The following is a 12,952-nucleotide window of genomic DNA, read 5'->3' on the forward strand; positions in this document are numbered from 1 at the left end:
CGTAAATGATAGTCTTAATGAATCAATGGGTATATATATAAAAACATTATGTATGTGGCAACTGCAAATTGCCTCTAACTTAGAATGGCTAATGAGTATTTCTTCTCTAAAAACTGGTGGCAACTTTTAGGTGATGGTTAAGTGTATGAATGACCCTCGAGTGTTTTTGTTGATCACAGCCATTCAACACAACAGACACAAAGACAATCTCCCACTCTTGACAGAATTGACAATGCTAGAGAACACATGTAAGAACAGACATTTATAATACATATTTATAATTCAGGGGCATATATAGTTCACTATAATTAACAATAACCTCGCTGCCAAAAGGTAACACTTGCATATACTGTATATATTTGGCTACAATATATTGCTTTGTAGGAAAGGTCTATAAAATTGGCATTTTTAGAAAGAGGTTATCGTTTTAAAACAGATACAAGTCTGTACATGTGTTTTGTTCTTTCGGTTTACATGAAAAAAACAACATGATTTCCCCCAGAATACAAAACAGTATGAAAAAGGTGCCATATGGAGTTTAAAATGTCCTCTTGTTTTTTGGTTTGTTTACAACAACAAAAAAGGAAAACTTTTTAAAAAAGGCCCTTGCTTTTCTTCAGGTTCTTCTGTTTCCAGTTTGGCAGGGCGTTGAATTCGGTGCGAGTCATCTCCAAGACCCTCTGTAACAGACATTCATAGGAAAATAGAATAAGTGTGATAGCAGTCATATTCATCACCATTATGTCGCAGCAGTTTATTTTTTCCCTCGGTACCAGACAAAGCACTCCGGTAATATGAATAAATGGGTGTCATTTTCGCTAACAACCCAATTGGGTTCTCTAAACAGCTCTCGAGTCATGGAGTGCACTCAGAATTATGACAAATTATACACAGATGACAATGTGCATGTTCGAGATTGATGTGTGTATGTGGTTAAATGCAAGTTAAAAACAGATTCCCTATAGATAATTTATTCATAGATTAAATATAATTTATAATTTGTTTTGTTAAACGGAACAGCCTTAATTCATTGAAGCATGGACTCTACAATGTGTCAAAAGCAGTCCACAGGGATGCTGGCCCATGTTGGCTTAAATGATTCCCAGTTGTGTCAAGTTGGCTGGATGGTGGACAATTCCTGATACCCATTGGGAAGTGTGAAAAACCCAGCAGCGTTACAGTTCTTGACACAAACCGGTGCACCTGGCACCTACTACCATACCCCATTCAAAGACACTTAAATGTTCAGCCTTGCCCATTCACCCTCTGAATGGCACACAATCCATGTCTCAATTATCTCAAGGCTTATACATCCTTCCTTAACCTGTCTCTTCCCCTGCATCTACACTGATTGAAGTGGATATAACAAGTGACATCAATAAGGGATCATAGCTTTCACCTGGTCAGTCTACAGTATGTCATGGAAAGAGCAGGTGTCCTTAATGTTTTGTATATTCAGTGCAGAGTCTAACCACTCGGCTACCTCAATCAGGTACACTCTCAAAATGTATCAATACAACCTTTATGTGTTAAATTAACCAATATTTCAAAACAATAAAACCTTGCTCCAATTGTAAAGCCATATGTACTGTTAAATCTAAGTATAAATTATGTCTTTCATTTTAGATTTTTTTGTGTTCTTTTACGCCCTGTTGGATGGTTGTACATAGTCTTTTAATGTTGTAAATGTGTCGATGAAAGATTTATTTTTATTTTTAAAATATATCAATACAACTTTTACACTCAGCTATAAATAGTTTCAGTTCCACCTAGCCCCAGTCTGGTTCCAGGAAGTCCCTGTACCTGGAAGTCCTGGTCTGAAAGGTAGATCTCCAGGCGGAGGGGGTCCACTCCTTCTGGTAGAGGCTTGGCCGTTAGCTCCTCCACAGAGTATTGGTTCTTACTCAGCCAGTTCAGGGCGTCCTGCACCAGAGTCACCTTGTTGCGTGCCCCCTCCGCCTGCACACACACACACACAAGATCAGCGTATCATACTAAGAATTAAAAGGAAAACACAACATGCTACATTAGGGGAAGGCACCACCCTAATCCCTCCCCTGTCAAAGTACAACCGTGTTCACAATTTGGGCTGTACAATATGTACTGTATGGCAAACATGGAGGTTTATGACATTTTTTGTTGTTGTTAATACAATCACTTTGCAGGTTACCAGTGTAACATTAATCCACCAGACAGGAAGATTCCCACCCCCCTTAAACACAAAGATATTTGTGTTAAGTTTCCCACAATCAACTACTTTATTGCTGACTAGAAGGGTATTATTGTATTAGTAGGAGAGTAGGGCAGTCAGTCTCTTGCCTGGGTGGTGATGTTGGGATCTCTCTCCCAGTAGGGGAAGATATTGGTGAAGGTCAGCGGTTCAGAGCCCGCTAGGACCAGGTAGGCCTGAGGGGGGCGGCGAGAGTTCTTCTCTGAAATACGACAGCACAACATTATCAATAGTCAACTCAACTACGCAACCTTCATATACATACATTATCAATAGTAACCTACACTACTATATCATATTCACTACATCTACTTAAACATATGAATACACAAAACCTTAACAGCACTGTGTCAATATAGCCTCTGCTGAATCTAATACATCTAATAATGATCATAATACATTTAACACTCTCCTTTTCCTTTCTCTTAGACTTCTGTTTACCTCTCCGTCAACGTCTTCCCTCTCTCTCGTGACCTCTGACTGACCTTTGCAGTACTGCAGCACCGTCTCCATGGCACACTTCTTCTGGTTCTCCCAGCGGATCTTGGCTGAGCCTGTACACTCTCCATCGTCGGGCTGCCGGCCCTGCCACAGGTACACCTCCATGCGGTTATCTAGCATGAAGAGGCCTGGAGGGAGAGAAAGTAAGGGAGGTGGAGGGAGTTAAATGAAAGAGATGTGTAGAAAGGAGAGAGGACATATGCATGCATGAAATATTGTGGACAGAAACAGAATGAGTAAGAAGAGCGCGAGAGATGGAGCTATCCATCTGGGGTCTGTACCTGGCTGTGGCACAGAGTATAGATTCTCCTGGAGGAAGGGCATGGCCATGACGGCCCCAGTCACACGGGCCGGGCTCAGCAGTTCCTCCCCTTCAAATACTCCCGAGCTGGCGCTCAGACAGAACAGTCGCGGGGTGAAGTTGTATTTCCCTGGATCTGGACCAAACACCACCACACAGGTGAAAAACAACCACATCAACACTGGTGACTGAGGTAAGCTGGATGTGAAGCTAGTGCAGGACAATAGCAGCATATAATTATCTGGCACATGGTAATATCTAAAGTGACATAGAGAATACATATAGTCAGTTTAGTGTCAGAGTGAGGAGTGCGCGGTTACGGCAAGGAGCGCGCGCGGTTACGGTTAGTGTGAGTTACGATTAAGAGTGTGTTACCATCCAGGGAGTGTATGTTATAATAAGACGTATACGTTACGGTACAGTAAGAATGTGACCCTGTAAGGAGTCAGCTTGTTCTGGTATTGGAGTCTGTGTTTTGGTAAGGAGCCTGTGCAGTGCATTCGGAAAGTATTCAGAATCATGGACTTTTTCAATATTTTTGTTACGTTACAGCCTTACTCTAAAATTGATTAAATGTATTTTTGTCCTCTTCAATCTCCACACAATAGCCCATAATGACAAAGCAAAACAGGCTTTTAGATTGTTTTGCAAATGTATTCAAAATAAAAAACAGAAATACCTTATTTACATAAGTATTGAGACCCTTTGCTATGAGACTCAAAATTGAGATCAGGTGCATCCTGTTTCTACAACTTGATTGGAGTCCACCTGTGGTAAAATCAATTGATCGGACATGATTTGGAAAGGCACACACCTGTCTATATAAGGTCCCACAGTTGACAGTGCATGTCAGAGCAAAGACATGAGGTCAAAGGAATTGTCCGTAGAACTTCGAGACAGGATTGTGTCGAGGCACAGATCTGGGGAAGGGTAACAAAAACGTTCAGCAGCATTGAAGGTCCCTAAGAACACAGTGGCCTCCATCATTCTTAAATGGCCACCTGGCCAAACTGAGCAATTGAGGGAGAAGGGCCTTGGTCAGGGAGGTGACCAAGAACACAATGGTCACTGACCGAGCTTCAGAGTTCCACATTGGAGATGGGAGAACCTTCCAGAAGGAGAACCATCTCTACCAGACAGATAAAAAGGCACATGACAGCCTGCTTGGAGTTTGCCAAAAGGCACCTGAAGGACAGACCATGAGAAAAAGGATTCTCTGGTCTGATGATACCAAGATTGAACTCTTTGGCCTGAATGCCAAGCGTCACGTCTGGAGGAAACCTAGCACCACCCCACCGGTGAATCATGGTGGTGGCAGCATCATGCTGTGGGGATGTTTTTCAGCAGCAGGGACTGGGAGACTAGTCAGGATCAAGGGGAAGATGAACGGATCAAAGTACAGAGAGATCCTTGATGAAAACCTGCTCCAGAATGCTCAGTACCTCAGACTGGGGCGAAGATTCACCTTCCAACAGGACGATGACCCTAAGCACACAGCCAAGACAATGCAGTAGTGGCTTTGGGACAAGTCTCAATGTCCTCGAGAGGCCCAGCCAGAGCCCCGACTTGAACTCGATCGAACATCTCTGGCGAGACCTGAAAATAGCTGTGCAGCGACACTACCCATTCATTGACAGAGATTGAGAGGATCTGCAGAGAAGAATGGGAGGTGTGCCAAGCTTGTAGCATCATACCCAAGAAGACTTGAGGCTGTAATCGCTGCTATAGGTGCTTCAACAAAGTACTGAGTAAAAGGTCTGAATACTTATGTAAATGTAAAATTTCATTTTTTTATTTTAAGAAAGAAACCTGTTTTTGTTTTGTCATTATGGGGTATTGTGTGTAGATTGATGTGGATTTTATTTTTTAAATACATTTTAGAATAAGGCTGTAACGGAACTAAATGTGGAAAATGTCTGAATGCATTGTATGTTACAGTATTGGAGCCTGCTATGGTAAGGAATATCTATGTTACGGTAAGACTAGCGATTAAACGTGCGTTACAGTATAGTCAGAATGCGATATGATAAGGAGTGTGAAAATGTTACTGTAAGAAGTGGTACGGTACCTTGGAGCATGCAGTCGTATGCCTTCCTGTCCTGCTGTCCCAGAGCATTCCTGAACCCAACTGACTCCGTGCCTTCCTCTACCTCCTCCACCTTCAGACTGCTGTTACTGTTCAGGCCCAGCTCAGAAGGATGCCTGGTAGACACACAGGTAAGCAGACACACAAGTGTGCGCACACACACAAGTTAACAAACACATGAACTTGTATACATAAACTAAACGAACGGCACACCAAACTAGTCAGAGCCTAAACTAGTCAGAGCCTGAAACTGAATGTGATTGCTTTACGTTTGGTCAGAGCTGAAAAGTTGCTACGTTAAAATAAAGCAGACTGCAGACACTCCCATAAACAAACTGTATAGGATACTCACCTCTGTTTGAGCCTTTCCACAGCCCTGGCGCCCACCTCCCTGGCGCTGGCGTGGGACTTACATCCGTGCCACAGGTAGAGCTGTCCCTGGTGGGCATCCAGCAGAACCAGGGTGGCACGGGAACGCAGGCTGGCACAGCAACACTCCACCTCCACCAGGGAAGCCTCCACTGTGGCTTCCCCGCGCACACAGTACAGATGCCAGCCACCTGGACAGGGAGACGCACGGACAAATTAAAGTAGACGCACACGAGCTCAGTGGCACAAAACAGACAGACAACGTGTGGTAAACACAAGCACTGTGTTTAAATGCCACTCAAGGCATCCGTTCTAGTAGTGCTAAGTGAATAATAAAAAAAGTGATCGCCCAGCTACTAGCCATATCCCTCATTCAGATTTTGTTTTGAAAGAGCCTTCGAGATGACCTTTGGAGTAATGAAAAGAGTGCTATATATTGAATAGACAGTATAAATGTAATACATTACTATTATTATTAGTAGTAAGTGATCATGTGAAACATACACTGTGCTCTAAATAACAAAATGTAATTAGTAGCACTGGTACTCCCAATTTATAAAATTTAGGAGCACCAGAAAACGTTTAATCGATTGAGATATAGCCCTATATTGGGTCTATACAGTTGAAGTCGGAACTTTACACAGAGCTTAGCCAAATACATTTAAACTCAGTTTTTCACAATTCCTGACATTTAATCCTAGTACAAATTCCCTGTTTTAGGTCAGTTAGGATCACCACTTTATGTTAAGAATGTGAAATGTCAGAATAATCGTAGAGAGAGTGATTTATTTCAGCTTTTATTTCTTTCATCACATTCCCAGTGGGACAAAAGTTTACATACACTCAATTAGTATTTGGTAGCATTGCCTTTAAATTGTTTAACTTGGGTCAAACATGTCTGGTAGCCTTCCACATGCTTCCCACAATAATTTGGGTGAATTTTGGCCCATTCCTCCTGACAGAGCTGGTGTAACTGAGTCAGGTTTGTATGCCTCCTTGCTCGCACACGGCCTTTTAGTTTTGCCCACACATTCTCTATGGGATTGAGGTCAGGGCTTTGTGATGGTCAATCCAATACCTTGACATTGTTGTCCTTAAGCCATTTTGCCACAAGTTTGGAAGTGTGCTTGGGGTTATTGTCCATTTGGAAGACCCATTTGCGACCAAGTTTCAACTTCCTGACTGATGTCTTGAGATGTTGCTTCAATATATTCACATAATTTTTCTTCCTCATGTCATCTATTTTGTGAAGTGCACCAGTCTCTCCTGCAGCAAAGCACCCCCACAACATGATGCTGCCACCCCCGTGCGTCACGGTAGGGATGGTGTTCTTCGGCTTGCAAGCCTCCCCTTTTTTCCTCCAAACATAACGATGGTCATTATATCCGCACAGTTCTATTTATGTTTCATCAGACCAGAAGGACATTTCAAAAAAAAAAAAAGAACGATCCTTGTCCTCATGTGCAGTTGCAAACCGTAGTCTGGCTTGTTTTATGGCGGGTTTTGGAGCAGTGGCTTCTTCCTTGATGAGTGGCCTTTGAGGTTATATGTCGATTTAGGACTCGTTTTACTGTGGATAATAGATAGGTTTGTACCGGTTTCCTCCAGAAAATTCACAAGGTCCTTTGCTGTTGTTCTGGGATTGATTTGTACTTTTCGCACCCAAGTACATTCATCTCTAGGAGACAGAACATGTCTCCTCCTGAGCGGTACAATGGCTGCGTGGTCCCATGGTGTTTATACTTGCATACTATTGTTTGTACAGATGAATGTGGTACCAGAGGTCTAGGCTGGTTTCTTTAGATTTTACCATGATGTCAAGCAAAGAGGCATTGAGTTTAAAGGTAAGCCTTGAAATACATCCACAGGTAGACCTCCAATTGACAAAAAATATGTAAATTAGCATATCAGAAGCCTCTAAAGCCATGACATCATTTTCTGGAATTTTCCAAGCTGTTTAAAGGCACAGTCAACTTACTGTATTGTAAACTTCTGACCCACTGTAAATGTATTTGTGTTTGTTTATCTGTAAACAATTGTTGGAAAAATGACTTGTGTCATGCACAAAGTAGATGTCCTAACTGACTTGCCAAAACTATAATTTGTTAGCAAGAAATTTGTGGAGTGGTGACTGGAAATGATGCGGTTACATTGATGGAAGCCACAAACTATCTGCAATATTAAAGCTGATCTACGCGGTAAAAAGATGGACAATTTAATTTGACATCACAACAGTCTCCCACTGAGCTCTGTCGATAAAAGCAGTTAAATTCAGGGCAGCAGTGTTGTTGAGAGCTGTAGCAACACGTTTGCAGTTGTCCATTCCTATTATCTTAAAAAAACATTTGCGGTAGACTACTGTTCAGGGAAGACCCCATTATGTTATAGACAGTAGCCTGTGGCATGGCCAATCAGAACACATCATCCGGCATGACCAGCCCCGCCATTATGTCAGCCAATCAAGGCTAGCCAGGAAGAATAATTTGTTTCTCTGCGAGAAATAAACTATGCTTGTGATTAACATTTTTATTCATATTTACAGATAACCTATGAGTTTGTTATTAAGGCACATTAAACATTTTGCTATGTGTTACGTAGCCTAGTGGATTATTTCACTCTTCACTCGCGGGGCAAGGCTACCCCTGACCAAAAGCCTGTGAGTTGTCTGATAATCAATCGGATTTAGTTCCACTGAATCTTTGTCTGTATTTGGTTAATTAATCTCTGGCTGGGCAAATAAGTGGAGGTGAATATTATCTATTTGTTTGCTCATCACTTATCAAAAACATTTAGCGTGCTATAAAGTAGCCTAAATCAAGTGTAGCCTATTATGTAGCTATTAGGTAACTCCAAAAGCCTGTGGAGGTTTTGAAATATGAACAAGAGACTCACGTGGCTTCTGAAAATATACATTGCTATTTTCTATGCGTATTGTGATGAAGATAGTCCCCAATTAAAAACCCTATGCCTGCTCCTTAGCCTACGAGGTGTAGGATCTGCCATAGGATGGAGGTTGGTAATATAGGTCATATCATAGGGGTCAAATCTTTTGAACTGTTTCGGCTACAAACAAGCTGTCGTAATGGTATAACCATGATGGCAACAAATATGCGCTCGCTTTCTTCTCTCCAAAACAACGGGTGAGTGAAGACTAATCATTACAACAATTTTTACCTGGGCAATTTGTTTTCTACGTGCACTGGTGCTACCAAATGAAAATATGCATGTCGCACAGCAAAATATTGAAGCATGTATGCGAACGAAATGGTCAGACTTTAGAGCTCTGCATATACCTGTGTTGTTGACGCTATCATCTTCTCTGCTACCCTTTTGGATGACCAGGCCTCCCTGGAAGAGCTGCAGGAAACATGGAGGCTCTTTGCCCTGTGCCACCAACACCTAACCACCAGTAAGAAAGACAGACCCCATTGTAACAACGGATTAAATCAATCAAGGTCCTGTTGAACAGCAAATTCATACATACAATCAAGTGCGCTAGATTAGGGCTGGAGTGAGAGCCTGCAGGAGGGTAACTTTACTGGGAAATAGTTAGGCATCCCTGCACAAGTGACACTTTTGGGTGCTATGGACTAACCTGTGCCCCCCTGTGGTTCCCCAGCTCGACGGTCATCAGTGCGGAGGTGCCCTTGCCACTGACGCTGGAGTGACGGCCCTGCCAGAAGAAACAGGCGCTGCGCTCCCGACCGGGACCCCCACTACTCAGCTCCCCCGGCTTCTGCCTCTTACCCACTGGAGGACAAATAGTTAAACAAACAAACATACAAATTACAACATCAATGGTGTAATGTAATATTTGTCGGGTTAAGACGGGTAAGATATACTAAGCTATCTGTATGTATTATGCAAAGGCAGCAGCTACTCTTCACGGGGTCCGGCAAAATTAATCCATTTGAAATACATTCATTACAGAATTCCCAACACACTAAGTGTGTGCCCTCAGGCCCATACTCCACTACCACATATCTACAACACAAAGTCCATGTGTAAGTGTGTGTATAGTGCGTATGTTATCATGTGTGTGTATGCATGTGGCTGTGCCTATGTTTGTCTTAAATCTGATTCTACTGCTTGCATCAGTTACCTGATGTGGAATAGAGTTCGATGTAGTCATGGCTCTATGTAGAACTGTGCGCCTCCCATTGTCTGTTATGGACTTGGGGACTGTGAAGAGACCTCTGGTGGCATTTCTTGTGGGGTATGCATGGGTGTCTGAGCTGTGTGCTAGTTGTTTAAACAGACAGCTCAGTGCTTTCAACCTCTCACAAATACAAGTAGTGGTGAAGTCAATCCCTTCTCTACTTTGAGACAGGAGAGATTAACAGGCATATTATTTATATGTTTGCTCTCTGTGTTCATCCAAGGGCCAGCCGTGCTGCCCTTTTCTGAGCCAATTGCAATTTTCTTAAGTCCCTCTTTGTGGCACCTGAACATTAGTCCAGGTGTGACAAAACTAGAGCCTGTAGGACCTGCCTGGTTGATAGTGCTGTTAACCTGTCTGGGAACTAACCAGTTCTAACCGCTTTTCCACTAACTACATTTCTCAAACATACAAGTAAGTATTAGGCACCATTTTATAGATACAACTCTCGTTAATCCAGCCAGTGTCTGATTTTAAAAATGCTTTACAGCGAAAGCTCCACAAACGATTATGTTAGGTCAACACCAAGTCACAGAAAAACCCAGCAATTTTTCCAGCCAAAGAGAGGAGTCACAAAAAGCACAAATAGATATAAAATTAATCACTAACCTTTGATGATCTTCATCAGATGACACTCATAGGACTTCATGTTACACAATACATGCATGTTTTTTTCGTAAAGTGAATATTTATATCCAAAAATCAAATTTTACATTGGCATGTTATGTTCAGTAGTTCCAAAACACGCAGTGATTTTGCAGAGAGCCACATCAATTCACAGAAATACTCATAATAAACGTTGATGAAAATTCAAGTGTTGTGCATGGAACTTTAGATAAACTTCTCCTTAATGCAACCGCTGTGTCAGATTTCAAAAAAACTTTACAGAAAAAGCATCATCTGAGTATGGCGCTCAGAGCCCAAAATAGCCAAAATAAATATATTTGATAATCTTCATCAGAATGCACTCCCAGGAATCCCAGTTCCACAATAAATGTTTGATTTGTTCGATAAAGTTAATAATTTATGTCCATATACCTCCTTTTGTTAGGGCGTTTGGTAAACAAATTGAAACGCGCATGCAAGTCCAGCGGAATGCTCAGATTAAAATTCCAAAAAGTTATATTACTGGTCGTAGAAACATATCAAACTATGTATAGAATCAATCTTTAGGATGTTATCATAAATGTTCAATCATGTTCCAACCAGAGATTTCCATTGTCTATGGAACGAGAGCTACCTCTCATGTGAATGCTCATGACTGAGATTGAGGCTGCTGGCAGACCTCTGACTCATTCCCCTCTCATTCAGGCCCCCTTCATAGTAGAAGCCTCAAACAAGTTTCTAAAGACGGTTGGCATCTAGTGGAAGCCTTAGGAAGTGCAACATAACCAATATCCCACTGTAACTTCAATAGGGGCTGAGTTTAAAAACTACAAACCTCAGATTTCTCACTTCCTGTTTGGATTTTGTCTCAGGTTTTTGCCTGCCATATGAGTTCTGTTATACTCACAGACATCATTCAAACAGTTTTAGAAACTTTTGTTTTTTCTATCCATTACTAATAATAATATGCATATATTAGCATCTGGGATCGAGTAGGAGGCAGTTTACTCTTGGCACGCTTTTCATCCAAAAGTGAAAATGCCCTTTATTATGAACAGTTCTCTCCCCATCTTAGCTACTGTTGTATCAATATGTTTTGACCATGACACAGTTTACAATCCAGGGTTACTCCAATCAGTTTAGTCACCTCAACTTGCTCAATTTCCACATTATTTATTACAAGATTTAGTTGAGGTTTAGGGTTTAGTGAATGATTTGTCCCAAATATAATGCTTAAATTTAGGACAAACATTCCTTTCCACCCATTCTGTAACTATACAACTGTTGCTGTTGTAGCTGACATGTGTCGTCATCGCATACATAGACACACTGGCTTTACTCAAAGCGTTTTACCATGTCAGCTCGGGGATTCGATCTTGCAACCTTTCGGTTACTAGTCCAACACTAACCACGAGGCTACCTTTTTATTTTTTTATTTGATTTATTTCACCTTTATTTAACCAGGTAGGCTAGTTGAGAACAAGTTCTCATTTACAACTGTGACCTGGCCAAGATAAAGCATAGCAGTGTGAACAGACAACACAGAGTTACACATGGAGTAAACAATTAATAAGTCAATAACACAGTAGAAAAAAAAGAGTCTATATACATTGTGTGCAAAAGGCATGAGGAGGTAGGCAAATAATTACAATTTTGCAGATTAACACTGGAGTGATAAATGATCAGATGGTCATGTACAGGTAGAGATACTGGTGTGCAAAAGAGCAGAAAAGTAAATAAATATAAACAGTATGGGGATGAGGTAGGTAAAATTGGGTGGGCTATTTACCGATGGACTATGTACAGCTGCAGCGATCGGTTAGCTGCTCAGATAGCAGATGTTTGAAGTTGGTGAGGGAGATAAAAGTCTCCAACTTCAGCGATTTTTGCAATTCGTTCCAGTCACAGGCAGCAGAGAAGCGGAACGAAAGGTGGCCAAATGAGGTGTTGGCTTTAGGGATGATCAGTGAGATACACCTGCTGGAGCGCGTGCTACGGGTGGGTGTTGCCATTGTGACCAGTGAACTGTGATAAGGCGGAGCTTTACCTAGCATGGACTTGTAGATGACCTGGACGCCCCATGTCATTGTTGAAGAGATATAAAACAAAAATGGTCTATCCACACTCACTTTACGCCAGTCAAAATGACAATTCTTGCCTTTCATCATTTGGTCAGATATAATTGGATGTGTAGTGTCAGCGTTTGTTGCTGACATGTCATGCCTAAGTTAGCTAATCTTGCCAATGAAAATAATTATTAAAGTAGTTGGCAATATCAGACGGTTTTGTAATGAATGAGCCATCTGATTCAATGAATGTTCCGTTTGCCCTTTTCCCCAAAATGTAATTGAATGAATAAGCTTTGGTGCTATCACCATCATTCTTTGTCATTTACCTTTGTTTCATTGTGTAGTTTCTTCTTCTTCATTTAATTCAGTTTAGTCACATGATTTCTCAATTTGAGGTAAGTTTGCCAATCAGTTGTGCAGCCAGACTTATTTGCCATTCCTTTTGCCTCACCCCTCTCAACCATACCATTTTTAAAATGTTTTAATTCCTCATCAATCCACAGGGATTTAACAGTTTTAAAGTAATTTTCTTCATGGGTGCATGCTTATTAGTAACTGGCATAAGTAATTTCATAAATTTGTCAAGTGCAATGTCTGTTTACTCCTCATTACACACCACGGACCAACACAT

At 41.5% G+C, this 12,952-nt stretch overlaps 1 protein-coding gene across 3 annotated transcripts in view; it reads right to left on the reverse strand.

Moving 5' to 3' along the window:
- Positions 1–243: 243 nt before the first annotated feature.
- svild (supervillin d) overlaps positions 244–12,952 on the reverse strand; it is a 110,940-nt gene continuing 98,231 nt past the window's right edge. For all 3 annotated transcript variants that reach the window (XM_024387060.2, XM_042305230.1, XM_024387061.2), the window contains 9 exons: positions 9,083–9,237; positions 8,781–8,886; positions 5,471–5,678; positions 5,101–5,234; positions 3,013–3,168; positions 2,716–2,859; positions 2,320–2,432; positions 1,804–1,959; positions 244–680 (listed from right to left, as the gene is read on the reverse strand). In XM_024387060.2, the coding sequence (XP_024242828.1) occupies positions 594–680; positions 1,804–1,959; positions 2,320–2,432; positions 2,716–2,859; positions 3,013–3,168; positions 5,101–5,234; positions 5,471–5,678; positions 8,781–8,886; positions 9,083–9,237 (1,259 nt within the window). In that variant the 3' untranslated portion in view covers positions 244–593. The remainder of the gene's footprint in view (positions 681–1,803; positions 1,960–2,319; positions 2,433–2,715; positions 2,860–3,012; positions 3,169–5,100; positions 5,235–5,470; positions 5,679–8,780; positions 8,887–9,082; positions 9,238–12,952) is intronic.

This window comes from Oncorhynchus tshawytscha, linkage group LG24, assembly GCF_018296145.1.
Source record: "Oncorhynchus tshawytscha isolate Ot180627B linkage group LG24, Otsh_v2.0, whole genome shotgun sequence".
NCBI classification, from domain to species: domain Eukaryota; kingdom Metazoa; phylum Chordata; class Actinopteri; order Salmoniformes; family Salmonidae; genus Oncorhynchus; species Oncorhynchus tshawytscha.